This window comes from Carassius auratus, unplaced genomic scaffold (genome assembly GCF_003368295.1).
Source record: "Carassius auratus strain Wakin unplaced genomic scaffold, ASM336829v1 scaf_tig00035770, whole genome shotgun sequence".
Classification (NCBI taxonomy): Eukaryota; Metazoa; Chordata; class Actinopteri; order Cypriniformes; family Cyprinidae; genus Carassius; species Carassius auratus.
Window position 1 is genome coordinate 1 of NW_020526262.1, and position 18846 is coordinate 18846.

At 37.1% G+C, this 18846-nt stretch overlaps 1 protein-coding gene and 1 pseudogene across 1 annotated transcript in view; one reads left to right on the forward strand and one right to left on the reverse strand.

The window, feature by feature from the left end:
• Nucleotides 1-171: 171 nt before the first annotated feature.
• Nucleotides 172-4551, reverse strand: LOC113082142 (GPI transamidase component PIG-T-like; annotated as a pseudogene).
• Nucleotides 4552-7425: 2874 nt separating this feature from the next.
• LOC113082139 (phosphatase and actin regulator 3-like) overlaps nucleotides 7426-18846 on the forward strand; it is a 59827-nt gene continuing 48406 nt past the window's right edge. The window contains exon 1 of the mRNA XM_026254013.1: nucleotides 7426-7888. Coding sequence (XP_026109798.1) covers nucleotides 7696-7888 — 193 coding nt within the window. The 5' untranslated portion in view covers nucleotides 7426-7695. The remainder of the gene's footprint in view (nucleotides 7889-18846) is intronic.

Genomic DNA, 18846 nt, shown 5'->3' on the forward strand with positions numbered 1-18846 from the left:
TTATGTATACATCTAATCCTGAGAGTAACTATATATTATAGCAAATATAGTACATTTAAAGATGATTCAAGTACTAGTAGTCAAAAATGACTTAAATTGAAGAATTGCCCTAAAACAAGTGATAAATGTATAGAAAGCATACATAAAGTTTGAAGTACACAATATATTTTGCACCAGTGCTAGTGTGAGTCTGTGTCTACTCACTAGGTTTATTATCACGAGATTTGCTGGTGACTGTCAGGGTGTGAATGTACAGCTGCAGGTACCAGGGCACTGAATCCATCAGCAGCACAGGAAAAGCTCGATATGGGTGATTATTATAGATGACAGTGTGGATTTCCCCTGTCTGCAGCCCAAAACCAGCCACGTAGCGCTCTGCATGCAGCAGAGGACGCAGCATATCGCCTAAAGCACAAGGTGAAAGAACCATAGAAGAAGTTGGTGTGACTGGTCTATTAACACAGAAGGAAGCTCATTAAGATTGTCACTTTGTAACAATAACATATATAGTTGATCAGAATAATGACCATGCGTAAAACATAGCAAGCATCAGATAGTCTCCAGCTATGAAATGCATTCATACCACTGTCTCCTTTCCAGCGCAGAAGGAGATTGAGTGAACGTAACTGGCCAAACGTCTCCGCTCGGCTCAGGTCAAACACGGAGTATGTCCTGCGATCCCCCAGCACCACAGCTTGGCTGAGCAGAGGAGTCGCAGGACTCAACTCGAACAGCTCCCCCTGGTGGACAAACAGCACAACACTCACACTGACTGAAGACAGCAGCTCACTCATGAGGAAAATTATTCATGAGGACTTGAGGATTTAAAAAGCTTCTTTTTCCCAGCAGAAAGTATTTATTGTTTCTGTTTCTGTTTCACCTCAGGGTTGTCTGTGATGTCCACATAGACTTTACTAGACGAAGCAAGAGGACAAGCCTCTGTCAGAGTTCGAGAAAACATCTTAAACAGGGACCATTCTGTGAAAAGAGGAATATAATGATTAATATACAGATGGACTGAGCATAGCATCAACTTTCTATATTACTAGAAACACCACACTGCACCAACTCTTTTGCAAAGTTAATGCCATTTTTATGCTTTTTCACTTTTTTATTAATTATCTTTAAAATGGTTTCATCGTCTTTTTCAAAACAGGTGAGCAGTGTTTCGAAAGCAGCACAGTTTTTCCACATCAATGATGTGAACAAAAGGAGGAAGTCTCAAGTCTCATCAAACGTTCATTATTACTCACCCTTTTTGCCTTGGCCTGAAGTGTAGAGATCAAACACAACATTGAGAGTTTGTCTCAGCTCCCACGCTTTACTTGTGCATCGCTCATCCTAAGAGAGAAAATCTGAGGAGTCATCAGGAATGCAAAGACATTTCCAGACAGAGGACAACCTGTGCCAGAATCTCTCTCTGTTATTTTGTTAAAGAAACGTTTGAAGAGAAGCTCACCTGACAGACGGGTCTGATGTGAACAGCCTGGGAGTGGAAACTGCTGTGAAACAGCTTCTCTGACTTCAGGAGAACCGCCAGACCTGCCTGGAGGAAAAAAAAATTGTAAAAAGCAAAACCATAAATTAATTAGTTACTGCCTTTTTTTAAATTTCCTGTTATTAAATTGCAGCTAATGACGTGAACCTTAGAACCACAAGGGAGAAGCTTCTTCCAGGGTGTGAGATTCTCAGTGCAGACGATTTCACGTGGCAATGTGGCGTAGCGTAAAAAACGGTGATCTGTAGCTGTGTGGTGAGAAAGATATCAGTCACATGTCAAAAAGAGATTACATTTTACTTTGTTGCTTTAAAAGTATAGCGTGAACTAATTGGGTGAATTTAAATAAAGAACAGCACTACAACTAATCATCTGCTGATGTGACATTAACTGAACCCTAAAGGTAAGTTCACACTGCCAACGATTAAAGCTGCGATTCAGTTCCTCAGCGTGAATGCATGATATAATTAATGGTTGTGGGTAACGCATTACAAGTAACGGGAGTTATGTTATTAACGGGATTGCTTTTTTAAGTAACTTGGAAAGTAACACATTACTTTTTAATTAACAAGAGAATATCAGAGTTTCTTTTGTAACACCAGTTACTTTGTTTTCCCATTTATTGACTGACAGGTCTCCGGTTCCCATATTGGGAGAAATCAGAGTTCAGATGAGTCGTGTGTGCTGTGTGAACATGTCGTAGTGCTAGACTAAATGTGAATGTGCATTAATTCATCCCACTCACAAAAAAGCAACAGATTTTTAATTCATCAAAATGAATTAAAACAGTGAAATGTAAACTCAGAATATGACACAAACCTGCAATAATTAAATATATTAAATAACACGAAATGCATCTAATCCCATTTTATCAACCATTGTCTTTACTGCTGACCTTTGATGATACGTTGAAATAATAAGCAAATAAGCAAAATGCTAATAAGCAAAAATGACTTTAGATAAACTAACAATTGAGCTTCATTGTTTTTTTGTTTGTTTTTTTATGCTGAGAGTGTCGGAACCTTCGTCTCCTGCGGTTCTACTCTACAGACATGGATTTACTTTTCCTTCAGGTTTATTCATTCTACTTTTTGGTTGTGAAAGGGCTTTTACATTTGCAATAAATAGAACTTGATATATTAAAAACAATCAAGCCCTGCTCATATTTAAAAAGGTAATGCAAAAGTAACGTAATGCATTACTAAAAAAAAAAGAAGTAAACTAGAACGTAATTAGTTTGCTTTTTTAAGGAGTAACGCAATACTGAAATGGATTACTTTAAAAGTAAACTTTCCCAAAACTGGATACAATGAGCGGAAAGAGCCGTACCATTTCCCAGACCCAGCGGTTTAAAAAGAAGCACTGGGCTGCACAGTGTTGGTCAGGTCAATGAAGTTCAGAGATGCACAGAAGATCCCAGAGAGGACGTTGGTAAGTTCCTTCCAGTTTCCATCCACACTGAGAATTGAACAAAATTCAGTGGACAGTTAGTTCATTACGGAGTTGCAATTTATTCAGTCCAAATTTCAGAATCATACAAACGTGCTTATAAATCAAGGTCTCTTGAGTTTTTCAGTTAATTTAAGGACATGTAGGTGCTCACTCGCTCACGGTTGTCGGTGGAACCACACCCACAGCTCTGCTCCAGGGGGGAGAGGGGATGAAGGGCTGCCCCCACTGCATGGTCCTCCAGAAGCCCTGCGGTGAACGAGATGTGCAGCTCTCGCACCGAGAACTTGGACAGCACTTGACCGAGGGATTTAGGGAACAGCCGGTAATGAGAAACTGTGGGCAAAAAGACGAATCATGCAAACAAATGTTAAGACTTGAGGGTGATATTTGCAAGGATCAGCTCTTCATGCAAACTTTTACTTCTGTGGCAAGCATAATCACAACAGTGTACAGACTAAAACCTGTTCATTTTATTCATATTTTAAATAGTACCCCAGACTTAATTTTTAATAACCAAGTCTGTTAATTCAATCATATTTGAAATACTGTACCACATTTAATTGTATTCATTAGACCTTTTTCTTTTTTTTTAATACTACACCATATTTAGTTTAATTCACTAATCTATTCATTTGATCCATAATATAAAATACTACACTGAATTTGATTAGTTTCGTCTACAAGGAATCACACTTGATGAGTAAAATGTATACTTGTTCATAAAATTAAGTTCAAAAATTGGAAGGAAATAAAAGTCTATTAATAGAATTCATAAACACCACATTCTACTGCTTATTATCATAAACTTTTTGATCTGAAGGCTTATGTTTAAATGCTTGAAACTAGTTTTTGTGAACAAAATATAAACAGTCTATGCATTATTTATTTTTCAGTTTCTATTCATTCAGACAGACAGGAGAAATAAATGCAGCTAATAGTTGTCCAGTAAACATGTGAACTCCTTCAAGCCGTGTAAAAGGCATGCCATGATGCATCTTATGAAGGAGCCCCAGTGCTACACTGACATTTAACAATGAAACTTGTTTCCTATTTCTCCATCCTCTATTATTTGATCATTTTGACGTCGTTACAAATTGTTATTATTTAATGTGGGAGACAGAGAAGGGAGTAAAGGTGTTAATTTGGGATGTTGTTGTACAGAGACTATTTCTGAGTGTGATGATTGGACAGCTCACCCTTCTGTCCCTCGCGCAGGAAGTCAGTGTCCCACAGTGTGCGGAACTGAAAGCTGGCATAAATGGTCTCCGGAGTGCAGGGGCCGGATGACCAGCTCCTCCTGAAACTGATCTTTCGCTGGTGCTGGTGTTAAAGTCTCGCTGTTTTTGGAGCCGTCGCTTTTATCCACCTCAACATCCGTCGACAGCCATTGCCTTTCATTCAGATCCTCTCCAGCGACACCGCCATTAGTATTAACCTCTGAAATGCTCAGTTTTTCTGCTTTATTATCGTTTGCTTTTTCAAGCGTGTCACAATTACTGGGGTGAGCTAAACTAGAAAAAAATAAAATGCATACTAAAGACAAACCGCTCCTGTGCGCTGCCATTTTTGCCGCAGCTTCCTATACTGCACACACTTCCTGAATGTCGTTGACAGCTTTGACCAATCAGAGAAGGGCATGTAGAAATATGACCAATGGGAGACGGGAATCTACAATTTTTTGTCAACAAGAGAGTTAAATTTTATTGTAAATTCTGCGCTGCAGAACAAATAATAAAGAGTAAATAATAATAATAACAATAATATGAAATTATCAGCATTTATGTTAAACAGCAAATGATTCAGTTTATTGTTCATGTAAACTCATTACATTTGGACTGCAGTATCCAAAGATTCATATTCATTCAGTGTTCCTGTGGCAGCTATTAATAATAATTAATAAGTAATTATGAATTAATTTGAATAAGAAAGCTGCTTGGTTAATTTTACAGTAACTAAACAACTCTGTCTGACTCTTGGCAGCCTATCAGTGTTTCAAATCCTTTTATTTGGCTTTGTTCAGCTTTGTTTGTGGCCCTTTCTGCAGAGTTAATGTTTGTTTATACAAAAAACTATATATAAAAACTTATAAAGTTTTCATAATTTTTTCCCCCAGCTAATAAACAATAAAAACACTGAGGCTGATCAAAATCCACCCAAATTCAAAGAGGTCAAGCATTCTTTCTTTCTTTTAGAAATATAATTTCTGGTGTGAAGAGGTCTTTATACTATTGGCTTGTGTGAGTGTCTTGTTGTGAGTCTCTTGTATCATTCACTTCACAGAGCCCTCTGAAATCAGTTATTTTCATTTATTGTGTATGGTCATCAGTCATTTCATTAGAATTATACGGCACTCTCTTTCTTAAATGAACCAATTACTAAGTTCATTCAGTTTGTTTATGAATAAGATGTCCAAAATTCATTCAGTTCCCAGAGAGCACACATATGTGCTAGATGTCTGTTAAAGATTGTTTCATCTGGAAAGCATCTGCTGTGTACAAACATCTGATAGACATCTTTAAGATGTCAGTTTTACCTACATTCTATTTGACATCTGACAGGAAACGTCCTATAGACGTATTGGAGATGAGCAAACACTCTGTGCCTTCACCCCTCATATCACATGTTCATCACAGAGGTGTCTGCACAATCTGACGTGTGTTGCAGCCTGGAATGAAACCATGCCATGCTGGTTTCGTCTCACTTTTGGCTTGCTCAGTTGTGGATGCTGGACTGACTGCACAGACACTATTCGAAGAGTGCTGAACTGGATGATGACTTCACTGAATCATCAATGAACTGACTTTAGCTGGGAAAATTATTTTGTTGTTGTCTTGCATTATTGACAAATAATTTCCCTGTTTGACACTGTAAAGCTAATTTAACACAATCAGCATTGTATAAAGCGTGCACTATACAAATAAAGGTGACTTGACTTGACGTCTGCACTTCAAATGCAAGACCTGCCCAGTAGGCACACAACGTCATTAGACGTTGACAGTTGTCATGAAGGGCAAAATTACCTATATAGAAATACTTTTTTGAACCAGGCGGTAAACATGTTTTATTCTGCTGTAACGTTGGTAATTTTAACATGGGGAGTCTATGCGACTGACTACCTTTTGCAGCCAGTTGATGAATTACAGTCACAGTCACTTCCGTATGGGCTTCACGAGGGAGAGCAGGAGGTTGCCTAAAAATCACATTCTTACTGTAAATAGGCCTACACATTTTCTGGTGGGGTTCCTCGGATAAAAGTTGTATTCCAGTATCTAAATATAATGTTATTTTGGTCGCTTCAAATGAAAACATTCCACTGCAACAGTGTAAAAGTAGCCCAATTATGCGGGAAACCCACAGACTTGGCAACACTGGACTTACATTTACAGGTGCATCTTAATAAATTAGAATGTAGTGGAAAAGTTCATTTATTTCAGTAATTCAACTTAAACTGTGAAACTCATGTATTAAATAAATTCATTGCACAACGACTGAAGTTTAAGTATTTGATTATTTTAATTGTGATGATTTTGGCTCACATTTAACAAAATCTAAACAAATTAGAATATGATGACATGTCAATCAGCTAATCAAATCAAAACACCGGCAAAGGTTTCCTGAGCCTTCAAAATGGTCTCTCAGTTTGGTTCACTAGGCTACACAACCATGAGGAAGACTGCTGATCTGACAGTTGTCCAGAATACAATCATTGACACACTTCACAAGGAGGGGAAGCCACAAACATTCATTACCAAAGAAGACGACTGTGCACAGAGTGCTGTATCCAAGCATGTTAACAGAAAGTTGAGTGGAAGGAAAAAGTGTGGAAGAAAAAGATACACAACCAACCGAGAGAACCGTAGCCTTATGAGGATTGTCAAATGAAATCAATTCAAGAATTTGAGTGAACTTCACAAGGAATGGACTGAGGCTGAGGTCAAGGCATCATGGGCCACCACACACAGACGTGTCGAGGAATTTGCTGAACCACAGACAATGTCAGAAGCATCTTACCTGGGATAAGGAGAAGAAGAACTGGACTGTTGCCCAGTGGTCCAAAGTCCTCTTTTCAGATGAGAGCAAGTTTTGTATTTCATTTGGAAACCAAGCTCCTAGAGTCTGGAGGAAGGCTGGAGAAGCTCATAGCCCAAGTTGCTTTAAGTCCAGTGTTAAGTTTCGGCAGTCTGTGATGATTTGGGGTGCAATGTTATCTGCTGGTGTTGGTCCATTGTGTTTTGTGTTTTGTCCATTCTAATTTATTGAGATGCACCTGTATACCTCAGACACTTTTATCCAAAGCGATTTACAAATGAGTACAATGCAAGCAGTCAAAATCAACAAAATAGCAATGATATAAAAGTGCTATAACAAGTCTCAGTTAGCTTAATAGGAAGTTTTTTAAATAATATAATAATTAAAAAGAAAACAGATAGAAAAGAAAAAGATTAGACTGTTTTTTTTATTATTATTAATTAAGACTTATGCTAAATAAGCGAGCGAAATAATTCGTTCACCTCAAATCTCAAATACACTGATTCACCGCAACAAGGTCTGTAAAAAATGTAAAAAATAATTGTATTGTCAGTGGGTCATAGTGAAGCGCGTACACACACAAATACCCCAACCCTCATGACAGACACACTCGGTCTCCTACCCCTTGCACACACACACACACACACACACACACACACACACACACACACACACAGTCACTGTAGAGGGCTCTAATTCAGCATGCCTGCTGCTGGATGCTCTTAGACCGAGACGCATCCTCCTCACCGTCGGGTTTGACTGCCTCTGAAAGGGATTTCAATATTTTATTCACAGCTCTCCTCATGGCTTCATCGGACGGAATAGACAAATGTCTCCTGCACAGAGGCAGATCTCAAAGTGACCCGAACATCCTCAGCGAGTCTTGCATTGATCTCTCGCACAGCGCAGGTAAGACGATGCATTTATTGTCTGGAGATATCATTAGAGTACGCGCTTTTCATTTCCACACGCGATGGAGGTGAAAGTGGCTCCATAATCTGCATTAACAACCCCCACTTTCATTTCAGTGTTGTGCGCTTCACGAATGAGATCAGTCAAATTACGCCGCATTTGATGCTCCGTCTGTGTCCCGATGAAATGCATCTGGCTACCATAGTAATATTTCCCTATGGATCTGCGTTATGGTAGCTATAACAGAAACCCGTATAGCAGACAGTCTAGAGATTATGTGCCAACTGTGGCTTATGCTACCGTTCAAAATGAACAGACAAAAAGATTTAGATCCCAATTTTCACTGAGGGAGGGTCCTCGGTGTCTTTTGTCTCTTGTGCACATCCTTCCTTGTGCACCTCTGTGATCATTTAATGCATGTTTGCTTTTGAGGACCTGATGAAATGAGATGCATTTTTTGCTGCTTTGGCAACATTGGCTGGTGTGTCAGAAACCTTCGTTCCGCACTGAGACTGCGCATTCACTGCTCCTGCCTATATTCAACAGAGCAGGTCAATGTGTCTCCTGGAGAAACTGATGTAGTGAGGTTTCTCGAAGGCAGCTTTTTTTGATGGTGGACAAAAAGCACATCTCATTGGAGTCGGATTTGGAGTATTCAGTGTGGTCTGAAATGTATGCTTTGTGTTCATTGTCATTATAGAACAGGTGAATCTCATCAAACCTGTCAAGAATGTCCGGGTCATATGTGACCCTACCCTACCCTACCCCTACCCCCTTTTTTTTTTTTTTTTTTTTGATTTACTGTTTTATACATTAAATCATCCTTCATAAAGATGTAAAACATTCTGTTAAAATATAACCTTTATATTTTTAATGTTGGCCATGTCAAAGATTGAAATCATATAGTGAAATTAATGGTTGAAATCAAACTTTGGTGTTTGTTATCTCATAATTAGATTTTAAGACTTTAACATGGATTTCACTAACAGGGTCACATATTACACCCTAAATTCAGAGGAAAGAAATACAAGACTGTGCTATAATAAGAAACCAGGAAGAGATAATCCCAGTTTTAGAAATCATACTTTTTTCCATTGTTTATTTTTTCATAGCAATTAAGCACTTTCTGCTCTCAGTTCATTACATACACTATATAATAAGAATAAGCAAAAAATAATGTCTCTGAATTTTAATAAGTTTTAATAAAATTTTGTAATAAGTGTGTGTGTGTGTGTGTGTGTGTGTGTGCATATATATATATATAATATAATATATAAGATATAAGAATATATTATAAGAATACACACACACACACACACGCATAAATACACTATTTATAATATATACAAATACAATGAAATTATTGCAGCATATTTGGACATTTCACTTTATAATTGAGTTGCAATGTTTTTTGGGGGGCAAATTAAGTGCTTAATTGCTGTTAAAATAATGTAAATAATAATTCTAATAGTCCTGAAACTGTATATTCTGAATGTATTGTGAAATATGTTTAACGGGATTTACCTTTGAACATGAGGTCCAGCGTATAAGTGGAGTGGAAATAATGCACAATGACCAAGCAATCCTCTTCTGACTTGGGAAAGAATAAGAACAAATACCAGTTGATCTTTTTCCATCTGAACGTGAAATCTATTGCGATAAAGATAACTTCTTTGAATCCCCCGCAGTGTCACCTTTAGCTTTATTGGTTTATTCTGCAGGGACCACTATTTCATCATGGCTGCGCTACCAATCAATGAGGCCAAGAGTCATGTTAACCTTTTCTCTTTTTAGTGATGGAAAAAATCTGATGTAACATGACATCTGCAGGTAGGCTACTTCCATTCCACTCTGACAGTGTGGGAGCAGCACCATGTTACAAAAGACTGTTCACTGTCAAGTGCAGCTATCTTTAGGCCTTTAAATACAGAGGAAATAGATTTCTAGATTAATCCAGATGCTCAACAGTAAGAGCTGCTTTGACGTTTATCTTAAAAAAATAATGCATTAAAAGAATGACTTTTGCATTGAAATGTCGGTATTGAGGAGCAAAGGGAAGACCGATGGAGCTCAGAAAGATATGTGAGCTGTACGAGAGAGTGTGATTGAGACAGGAGTAGTCGAGAGAGTCTGTGTGCTTTAGTGCTATCTGTTACTCATCGACAGTGCCGGTGGTAGATGTCTTCTCGAGCTCAGTGTTCATTAATTAAATGGCTGAACGATATGTGGCCATTCTCTGTAATGCAGGCCTGGAGAAGACTGCTGCATCACGATTTAACAATGAGGAAGTTCACACTGCTCACAGATGCCTGTTAACACTTCAGTTTGTCATGGTGCCGTTTTAGCACTTTCTTCCTTCATAAGAATATCTGTCATTGCATCAGCATCCTACTCCAAACCTTCATGGAAATATCAAATTTAGCCCTCCGATGCATCGATTTCTAAATCACATCACAAAGAGGAAATGTATTATTCAAGTGTAGTGTGTGTGTGCGCGTGTGTGTGTGCGTGTGTGTGTGTGTGCATGCGTGTGTGTGTGTGTGTGTGCATGCGTTTGTGTGTGTGTGTTGTGTTGAAAAGTTTGGGGTCGGTAAGATTAAAAACTAAAATCTAAAATATTGCAGAAACAAATACTGTATAATTACAGTATTCAAAGTACAGTATGATTTTAATAAAAATAGCTGTTATGTTAATATCTTTTAAAATGTAAATTATTTCTGTATTTTCAGGAGTCATTAGTTTTCAGTATCGCATGATCCTTCAAAAATCATTCAGACATGCTGATTTTCTGCTTAAGAAATATTTCTCATTATGATCAATGTGGAAAATAGTTAATATTTGACATCATTAAATATGTTATAAATGTCTTTACCGTCACTATTGATCAATTTAAAGCATATTTTTAAGTATTATTATATTATATTACATCAGTCTTTTTTGTGGTATTTTCCGTAATCACTTCAATAAAATAAATATTTTCATTTTATGTAGACGTATAATGATATGCAGTGACACAAAAAAAAGTCCTAAATGATGGATAATCTGAATGTTTATGAATGCAGCACTATGATTGGTTAAAGACTGACTGCTTTAGAGGATGTCGTGCATAAAAAGGGCTAAACTGTCTATACTTCTAGCACAGCATTCTCTTGCTCATAGCTCTCAGAGGTGTGTTAACCTTTTAAACTCTGCCCAGTAGTCAAAGAACGAGGTTGAACAGGAAGACAGAGAGACATCATGATTGAGATCTGATTCGTTTCAGTAGATTTGAGGCATCGTCCCATAAGATGATCATCAGGTTGATTAAAAGAGTCTTACTGTACATTTCGATTCTGTGATGGACCACATGCCCTGCTCACTTCACACCTCTTTACACATTAATAGTGTTTTCACAGTTTGGTGAACTTCTTGCCCCTGAACAATGAGATGAAAATTTGTATTTTGTAACTAAGATAAAGTGAACATTTTGGGCTGTTCAAGACACAGATAAATAATTTCTAAAGAAACTAAAAACTGATTTAAAGTATTTTTTGAGTCTCAGTGATCTTTTTCAGTTTTTCTTTATGTCCTGTGGACAAGGCAATATGTACTGAATATTTCAATAGGAAAAATGAGAAATCATCGTTAATATATTAATATTTATGCTCACTTTTAAAAACTCAGTCTCTTCCTCTTACTTGGCTTTGTAACAGTATTTTAAAGTTCCTTGTGAATAACAAATATCATTACATTGGGGTTTGTGCAAAGGCCAGTGTTCTGAGATGGGCTGTGACTCATCAGCTTCCCTTGTGCTGGCCGGTGCGAGCGCTTGTTCACCAGGGTGTGTGTAGCGTCTGATGAAAACGTCTGGCCCAGAAAGTCCTTGATATTTCTTTCCTTGCATCTTTCACTTCTTCGGTTCTAAAACAATGCATAAAACAGCATTGTTTTAGACTGACTATGATTGCGTCCTTAAAGGGACACTCCACCCCAAAATGACAGTTTTGTCACCAATCACTTACCCCCATGTCATTCCAAACCCGTAAAAGCTTTGTTCTTCTTCAGAACACAATGTAAGATATTTTGGATGAAAACAGGGAGTCGCATTGACTGCCAAGTAAGTTGCACTGTCAATGTCTAGGAAAGTATGAAAGACACCGTCAGAATAGTCCATCTGCCATCAGTGATTCAACCGTAACATTATGAGGTGACGAGAATACTTTTTGTACGCAAAAAAACCGTAGCACCATTTTTGAGAATATCTGTGGGTGCAAGCATCGTATGATTTCTGTGTCAGCCGCACCACAAGGATGTGCTGTTTTCTTTCAAATCAAAGTGTAAATACACGTAGAAAACATATCCTTGTGGTGCGTAACAGAAGGGCGTAAACAGCTTGCATTCAGCTCATAATCTCTAAAATGGCGCTATGCTGATGTGTAGAGACATTGAGACAAATTGTTGAATAAAGTCATTATTTTTGTTTTCTTCGTATATAAACAGTATTTTCATCGCTTCATAACGTTACGGTTAAATCACTGATGGCAGAATGACTATTCTGACGATGTCTTTCATACTTTTCTGGACCTTGACAGTGTAACTTACTTTGCAGTCTATGGGACAGTCTCAATCCTCCCGGTTTTCATCCAAAATATCTTAAATTGTGTTCCGAAGATAAAACAAAGCTTTTATGGGTTTGGAACGACATGGGGGTAAGTGATTAATGACAACATTTTCATTTTTGGGTGGAGTATCCCTTTAAGAAGATGAATTCTCCTATGTTTGATTTTGCAGTGGCTTAAAGGCCGGATCAGTATTTCACTAAAGCTACTTTCATCTGTGCTGCTGTCATTGTAGATTTGAGCAGTTGTATTTTAAGGGTAAGAGCCCTCAGTAGAAGGTACAAGGCAAACACAAGCTCAGAGTTTAGCCTAGCTGACAGATCTTGATCATGACTGCTTGTATGTATCTGTATGATGTATTTTTTGTTGCTCATCCACACAAGACATTGATATCAGTTGTGTGTTATTCTATCTTGAGAGTGCACTAATTCTTCATGGACAGCATCATGCTGTAGATCAGCACAGCAATCATGTGATTAGGAATTTTGACAGGACAAGGTTTGTTTTCCTTTCCTCAAGTACTTCTGTACAAATATGCGGACAAACAATCCAACCTGGATTTTATGGGGCAATTTATTTTTTTTTTTTTTTTTTTTTTTTGCCTTAAATGAATTAACTCACTGCAGCTTGCAACAATATTTATGGCAATTTTGTGTTGTTGTGCAGTGAAAACCCAGCAATAATCATGATGTTCTTATGCAGTTAATGTTAGTGATGGTACCTGTAAGAGTACAATTACCTGTAAATACTGAAAGCACAGTATTGTGTTAGACACAGTACCCTGGTTTCACAGACAAGGTTTAAGACTAAAATGTAAATCTGAGCAGTTTCAATTGAAAGAAAATTGCACTGATTGATCTTAAAATATGTCAGTGCCTTTGTTTTGTCTCAAGATGCACACCACTGATGTTTTTTTTCTAAGGCACGTTCATGAAAATGTCCTAATTGAACTATTGCCTAATCCTGGTTTAACCTAAGCCCTTTCTGTGAAACCAGGCCAGTGTCTAAAACAACTTTATCATTGTCTCATCTTGTGATACGGTTTTTTGTTTTACAGTTTATAGTAGTATTATCAATGATTGCATTCCTTCAAAATATTGAAAAGGTTTTTGGAAGTGAAAAGGAATGTAATATACAGTGAAAAATCTTAAAGGGGGGGTGAAATGCTCATTTTCACTCAATATCCTGTTAATCTTGAGTACCTATAGAATAGTACTGCATCCTACATAACTCCAAAAAGTCTTTAGTTTTATTATATTCACAAGAGAAAGATAGTCTGTGCCGATTTTTTCCGGAAAAACACGACCGACTTGAGGCGTGACGTGTGGGCGGAGCTAAAGAATCACGAGCGCCAGTAGGCTTTTGCGTTGAGAGCGTCCAAAACAAACCATGGCTAACAGTCAGATTCAGCGTATATTTATGATCCCGAATCAGATCCAGAGGCTGAAATTTAACAAGAGCAGCATCAGCAACGACGTCTCTATGTGGTATGTACTGAAACTGTATATATTTGCTTAGCGGTTTTGGAAAATGACTAAGTTCCACTTTATGTCGTCTTTTTTTTTTTAAGCTGTACATGTGGAAAGTGCAGTTTGATGACAACATCGCATGTTGTGTACTTGATGTGCTTACACGCCGATAGCTAAGTTAACAACACAGAGATATTTGAAGCAGTTTTACTCACCGCCTGCGGTTCCAACACATGATCGTGACCCTTTTTCATTAGGACTGCATTATCCTTAAGAAATAAACGATATGCAAATCCGTCGTCAAACTGGGCCTTGTTTGTAAATCAAGCATCTTCGAAATGCAGGGAACAAACACAAACACTTGCACAACTCCGTTGATGCTCTGTAAAAATAAACTCCATCCACTGGTCCCTTAATGCTGTTTCTCTTTTGGTAATCTGTGCAGGGTTGTCTTGCCCTGGAAACCAAAAACACACTTATTTTGTGACTTTTCGCGACGCACTCGCTCTGATCAGTGAAGTCTGTTGTGCTCTCAGTGCTCTGTTATACGGGAGCGCGCGCTCTTCCGGCAGACGTGCCCTTAGGACCCATATAAGGAAATTCCGCTCCATCTAACGTTACACAGAGCCATACTCGAAAAAAACTTTCCGAAACTTGTGACAAACCGGAAGGAGTATTTTTGGAACAGAAATACTCCTTCAAACGTACAACTTAATTTTTGAAACTTTGTCCATGTTTAGCATGGGAATCCAACTCTTTAACAGTGTAAAAAACTCAGTATGCATGAAATAGCATTTCACCCCCCCCCCCCCCCTTTAACTGACATTCCCAGAATTCCCTGCTTTACATTTCACATTTGATGTTTTTCACTGAACTTACTATTTTTTAAGTAGCTAAGTTTCTTATCAGTTATGCTCATTAGGCTTGTATATTACATCTGATGTTGTTAAATGAATGTTTATTTGCATTACATTAGTGTCGTGTGTTACCATGATGGAGTTTAGTATCTGTGTGAATGACATTGTGCACCTTCACCTGCTCAGCTTATGGAAAAGCTGCTTATGATGAGCTTTGGTTCATCATGTGATGATCTCATCACCGCCTGCTTTTATGGTTATTAGTGTATTGCAAGGGTACTAAATGGATATCAGAATTTCAGTAGTTTGTTATATTTAAATTATAATCAGTTAATAAAATGTGGTATTTAAATGTAAATTTAAATTAAATCTGTAAAACCAAAAATGTCACTACCGTATTTTTCTTTTTTTAATGGTAAAATTCTGGCAACCGCACCGTCCAGTGTTTGTTTTTAAATTAACTTAACTGATTTTTATTTTTATTTTTTTACAGATAGTATCATTAAACCTCTTGAAACTTTCATATTATGCTACTTATAGGCACTGGATAATACACTGTTGGTAAGACAATAAACAACTGTAGATTGTGAATGAATGATTTAGTGAGATCACGTGAAAATAATCAGTGGTGTATAAAGTACCTGAAAGTCAAGTAAAAGCACAGATATCTTACCAGAAAATGACTTTGGTAGAAGTTGAAGGCACCGTCTAGAATATCACTTGAGTAATATATATATAAATGATCATACACAGCTTGAGTAGCAAGTTTCTGTTCAGTTTTAACTATTTCTTCCATGTAGTATTTTAGGGTAAGAATAAGAAGCACTTCTTCAGGCACTTAGTGTCTTTCATTCCAACATAAGAAAACATTTCTGGATTCTGCATCTGAAATAGCATGTATATACACAGTTTATGTATCTCAGAGGGGATTTAAACTGCAGATACAGATGTATAAATAGGCCTAATGTTTTGTTTTTAACATAAAATAAAACGTTGAATACTGATATTTGAAATAATTTAAAACATGAAAAACAAAAAAGTCGAAATGTGAAATTTAAACCGCCTGTAGGTGACAGCAAGTGAATGTTAATGATTGAGTCATTGAGTCATTTATTCAACCGATTCGTTCAAAAAGCTGATTCATTCAGTAAATAAACACCGTCCATTGTTCAGAGACGCAAAACATTCCTGTGATCTTTGTTTGGAACTATTTTCATTGACAAAATTGAGCAAAAACAAGCAATATTATGCCTATAATAGAAGTAACTTATTGCTTTAATGAACTTGTATAAATGTGTTATTTAATGTGTTCATGCATCTGCAGAAAAACGGTACTCTTTGTGTGATATAGCTTAAGTTAACTAGGCCTACATTCAATTATATAAATATAGAAAGCATACAGAAGCATTTTTGCTGTCTACAATTTAGAATGCCTGGACTTTTGAGTTTTAATAGAGTTTAATACACTCTGTGTGTGATTCGGTGATATAGACTACTTCATAACGTCAGATTGCACATCATTACAGCAACACTTACCATATTATCACAGACGATGCTGAATATGGCACACCCCAGCCTCAACTCAAATCACCCACGGCTGTGCACACATCAGGTTTTGCAGGTTTTGGTTTTGTGTTTTAAGAGTCTAAGTTGCAAACGCCAGACCACTGATTCAAACCTGCTTTCCTGCAGTCTGTGTTCTTCTGACTATTTTGTAGTAAGTAACGCATATACTTAGGGGAAATGTATCTGAGTAAAAGTATACATTTTAATTAGGAATTGTAGTAGAGTAAAGGTAAAAGTTGGTTAAAATATAAAAACTCAAGTAAAGTACAGATACTCCCAAAAAACTTTTTTTTTTTTTTACTTTGTTACATTACACAACTGAAAACAAATATTCCTCTCTTTGTCGCCTCAATGGGCCTCATTTCTGAACTTTCCTTTCCTTTAAAGACCCTTGCATATAAACCTGAATGAGCCAAAGTCCCATTGCTTTGAAAGCAAGTCTGGGCTCCCAAATATGGATTTTGATTGGCTAATATGGCCCCCCAGTTTAATTATTATTTAATTTTTTTTATGTGGAAATAAAATGCAAGCTGTGTAGTTGATTAGAGTTAAATTCTGTGGTTGCAAAATCTGAAATTCCTGTATGAACTGTACAAAGAAAGAGAAATAATTAATATCACACCTTTGCACAACAAACCACATAATGAGGTGTCCGTTGCTGAAATGTGCTGAAGTTCAGGCATTAGAGGGCAATCCCTAACCCTAAGTATAAATGTTTGTGTTTAAAAGAAAAAGTAAAAAGATGCTAATAAGCAAAAACAAGACCGTTGCCATATCTCTGTCATGTGTACGTCAGTGGCTTTTGCCTTTAAAAATCCTAAGGTGTTGTTCCAGCTTGGGATTGTCTTTCCTCGATGCAGACTAAGTTATATGCACTGCATAGTGTACAAGAGGAGACAAGACTTGACCTTGTCAAGCACAGTTCAGCGGCTCACAGCTCTCCTCAGGCGTGAAAACTGAACACAACAACAAGCTCAGCGACCTCCCCAGAGATACAACACAGAGCAGATAAGGCATATGACAGGCTCGTCTTTTCAGCTGTATATATATCTGAAGCAAAAAGTTGTATATTTTTGAGGTTATGTGTGTAAAAAAAAGTTTTATGGTTTCCACAAAAAAAAAACTGTACACTGTAAAAAAAAAAAAAAAATTATTGTAATCACTGTTCTTCACAGTCAACAGATCTGAGTATTTTGGCTCTCTCGTTTGCTCTTGTCTAGTTAATACTGAATGCAAAGCTGTTGGAAAGAGCAGGTCTCACTCTCAGCACCTGAACCACCTAAAATATTTCATAAGCTCATTTCTCATTCATAAGCTCGAGCGGAGCTGCCTTGGATGGATGCCGCAGTTTATTGTGCTGTTCGTGATTCAATGAATTCCAGAGCTGCCCGGTGAGACAAAGTTCCCAAAGTGTCTGTTTGTGTTGAACGGTAAGTGAAGCCATGACTGTAATGCAGTTTAAAGGCAATTGGATGGAGTCAGGGGAAAGATAGAGAAAGAGAGAGACTGAGTGGGTGTGAGCGAAGGGGAAACGGGCAAAAAAAACAATGAAGAGACGCAGAAGGATGAAAATGACTTCAAGTGACTCACCAGAGAGTCAATTAGGACCTTTAATAAGCAAATATGTACATCTGGCAATACACACAGAGAACATTAGGGCATATTTCTATTCTGAACCATCACACGCCCACGTCAGAGTCAGAAGTGCTTTTCGAGATGCGCTTGTCAGTGTGACATTCTGTGATTATCTTGACGTATGCAATCATTTTTAGCATAATATTAGATGACTGTCTTACACCTTTTACATCAGTGCTTCTCTATATTTTCTGTGCCAGCGCCCCCCTACCCATTATTCAGGTCCCTCACCACCCCCATCAAATGAAATGTAGTCAACTTCACTTAATATTTAAGTTGATTATTATCTTCTCAAGTCAAGTCACCTTTATTTATATAGCGCTTTATACAATACAGATTGTGTCAAAGCAGATTTACTAGACAATTATTAGACATAATTTAACAATTTTGTCTTAAGAAGTCAAAAAAAAAAAAAAAAAAAAAAAAACACACACAAAAGAAACGATATAAACTAAAATACCAACAATAAAAGCTATAGCAATTATATAGTCTTTCAAACTACTATATGAGAAAAACTCTCAAATTATTTCAGGAGAAACCTTTTTTAAAATGTCCATTATTGTGTTTTCGGAATAAAAACGTCTGTCATTTAAAAATGGACATTTTATTAAAATATGTTTTATACTTTTTTAAATTAGTAAATAAATCACAAATTGGTTTATCTTCCCCTTTCAATAAAAATGAATGAATGAGTCTTGTGTGATCTATTCGACATAACTTCAGCTCTGGTTTCACATATTATTTGTTAAGTATATATATATATATGCAATCATTCCATTCTATTTGCAATTTATCATAAATGTATAGATCCAACATAGGTTTGATGCTTT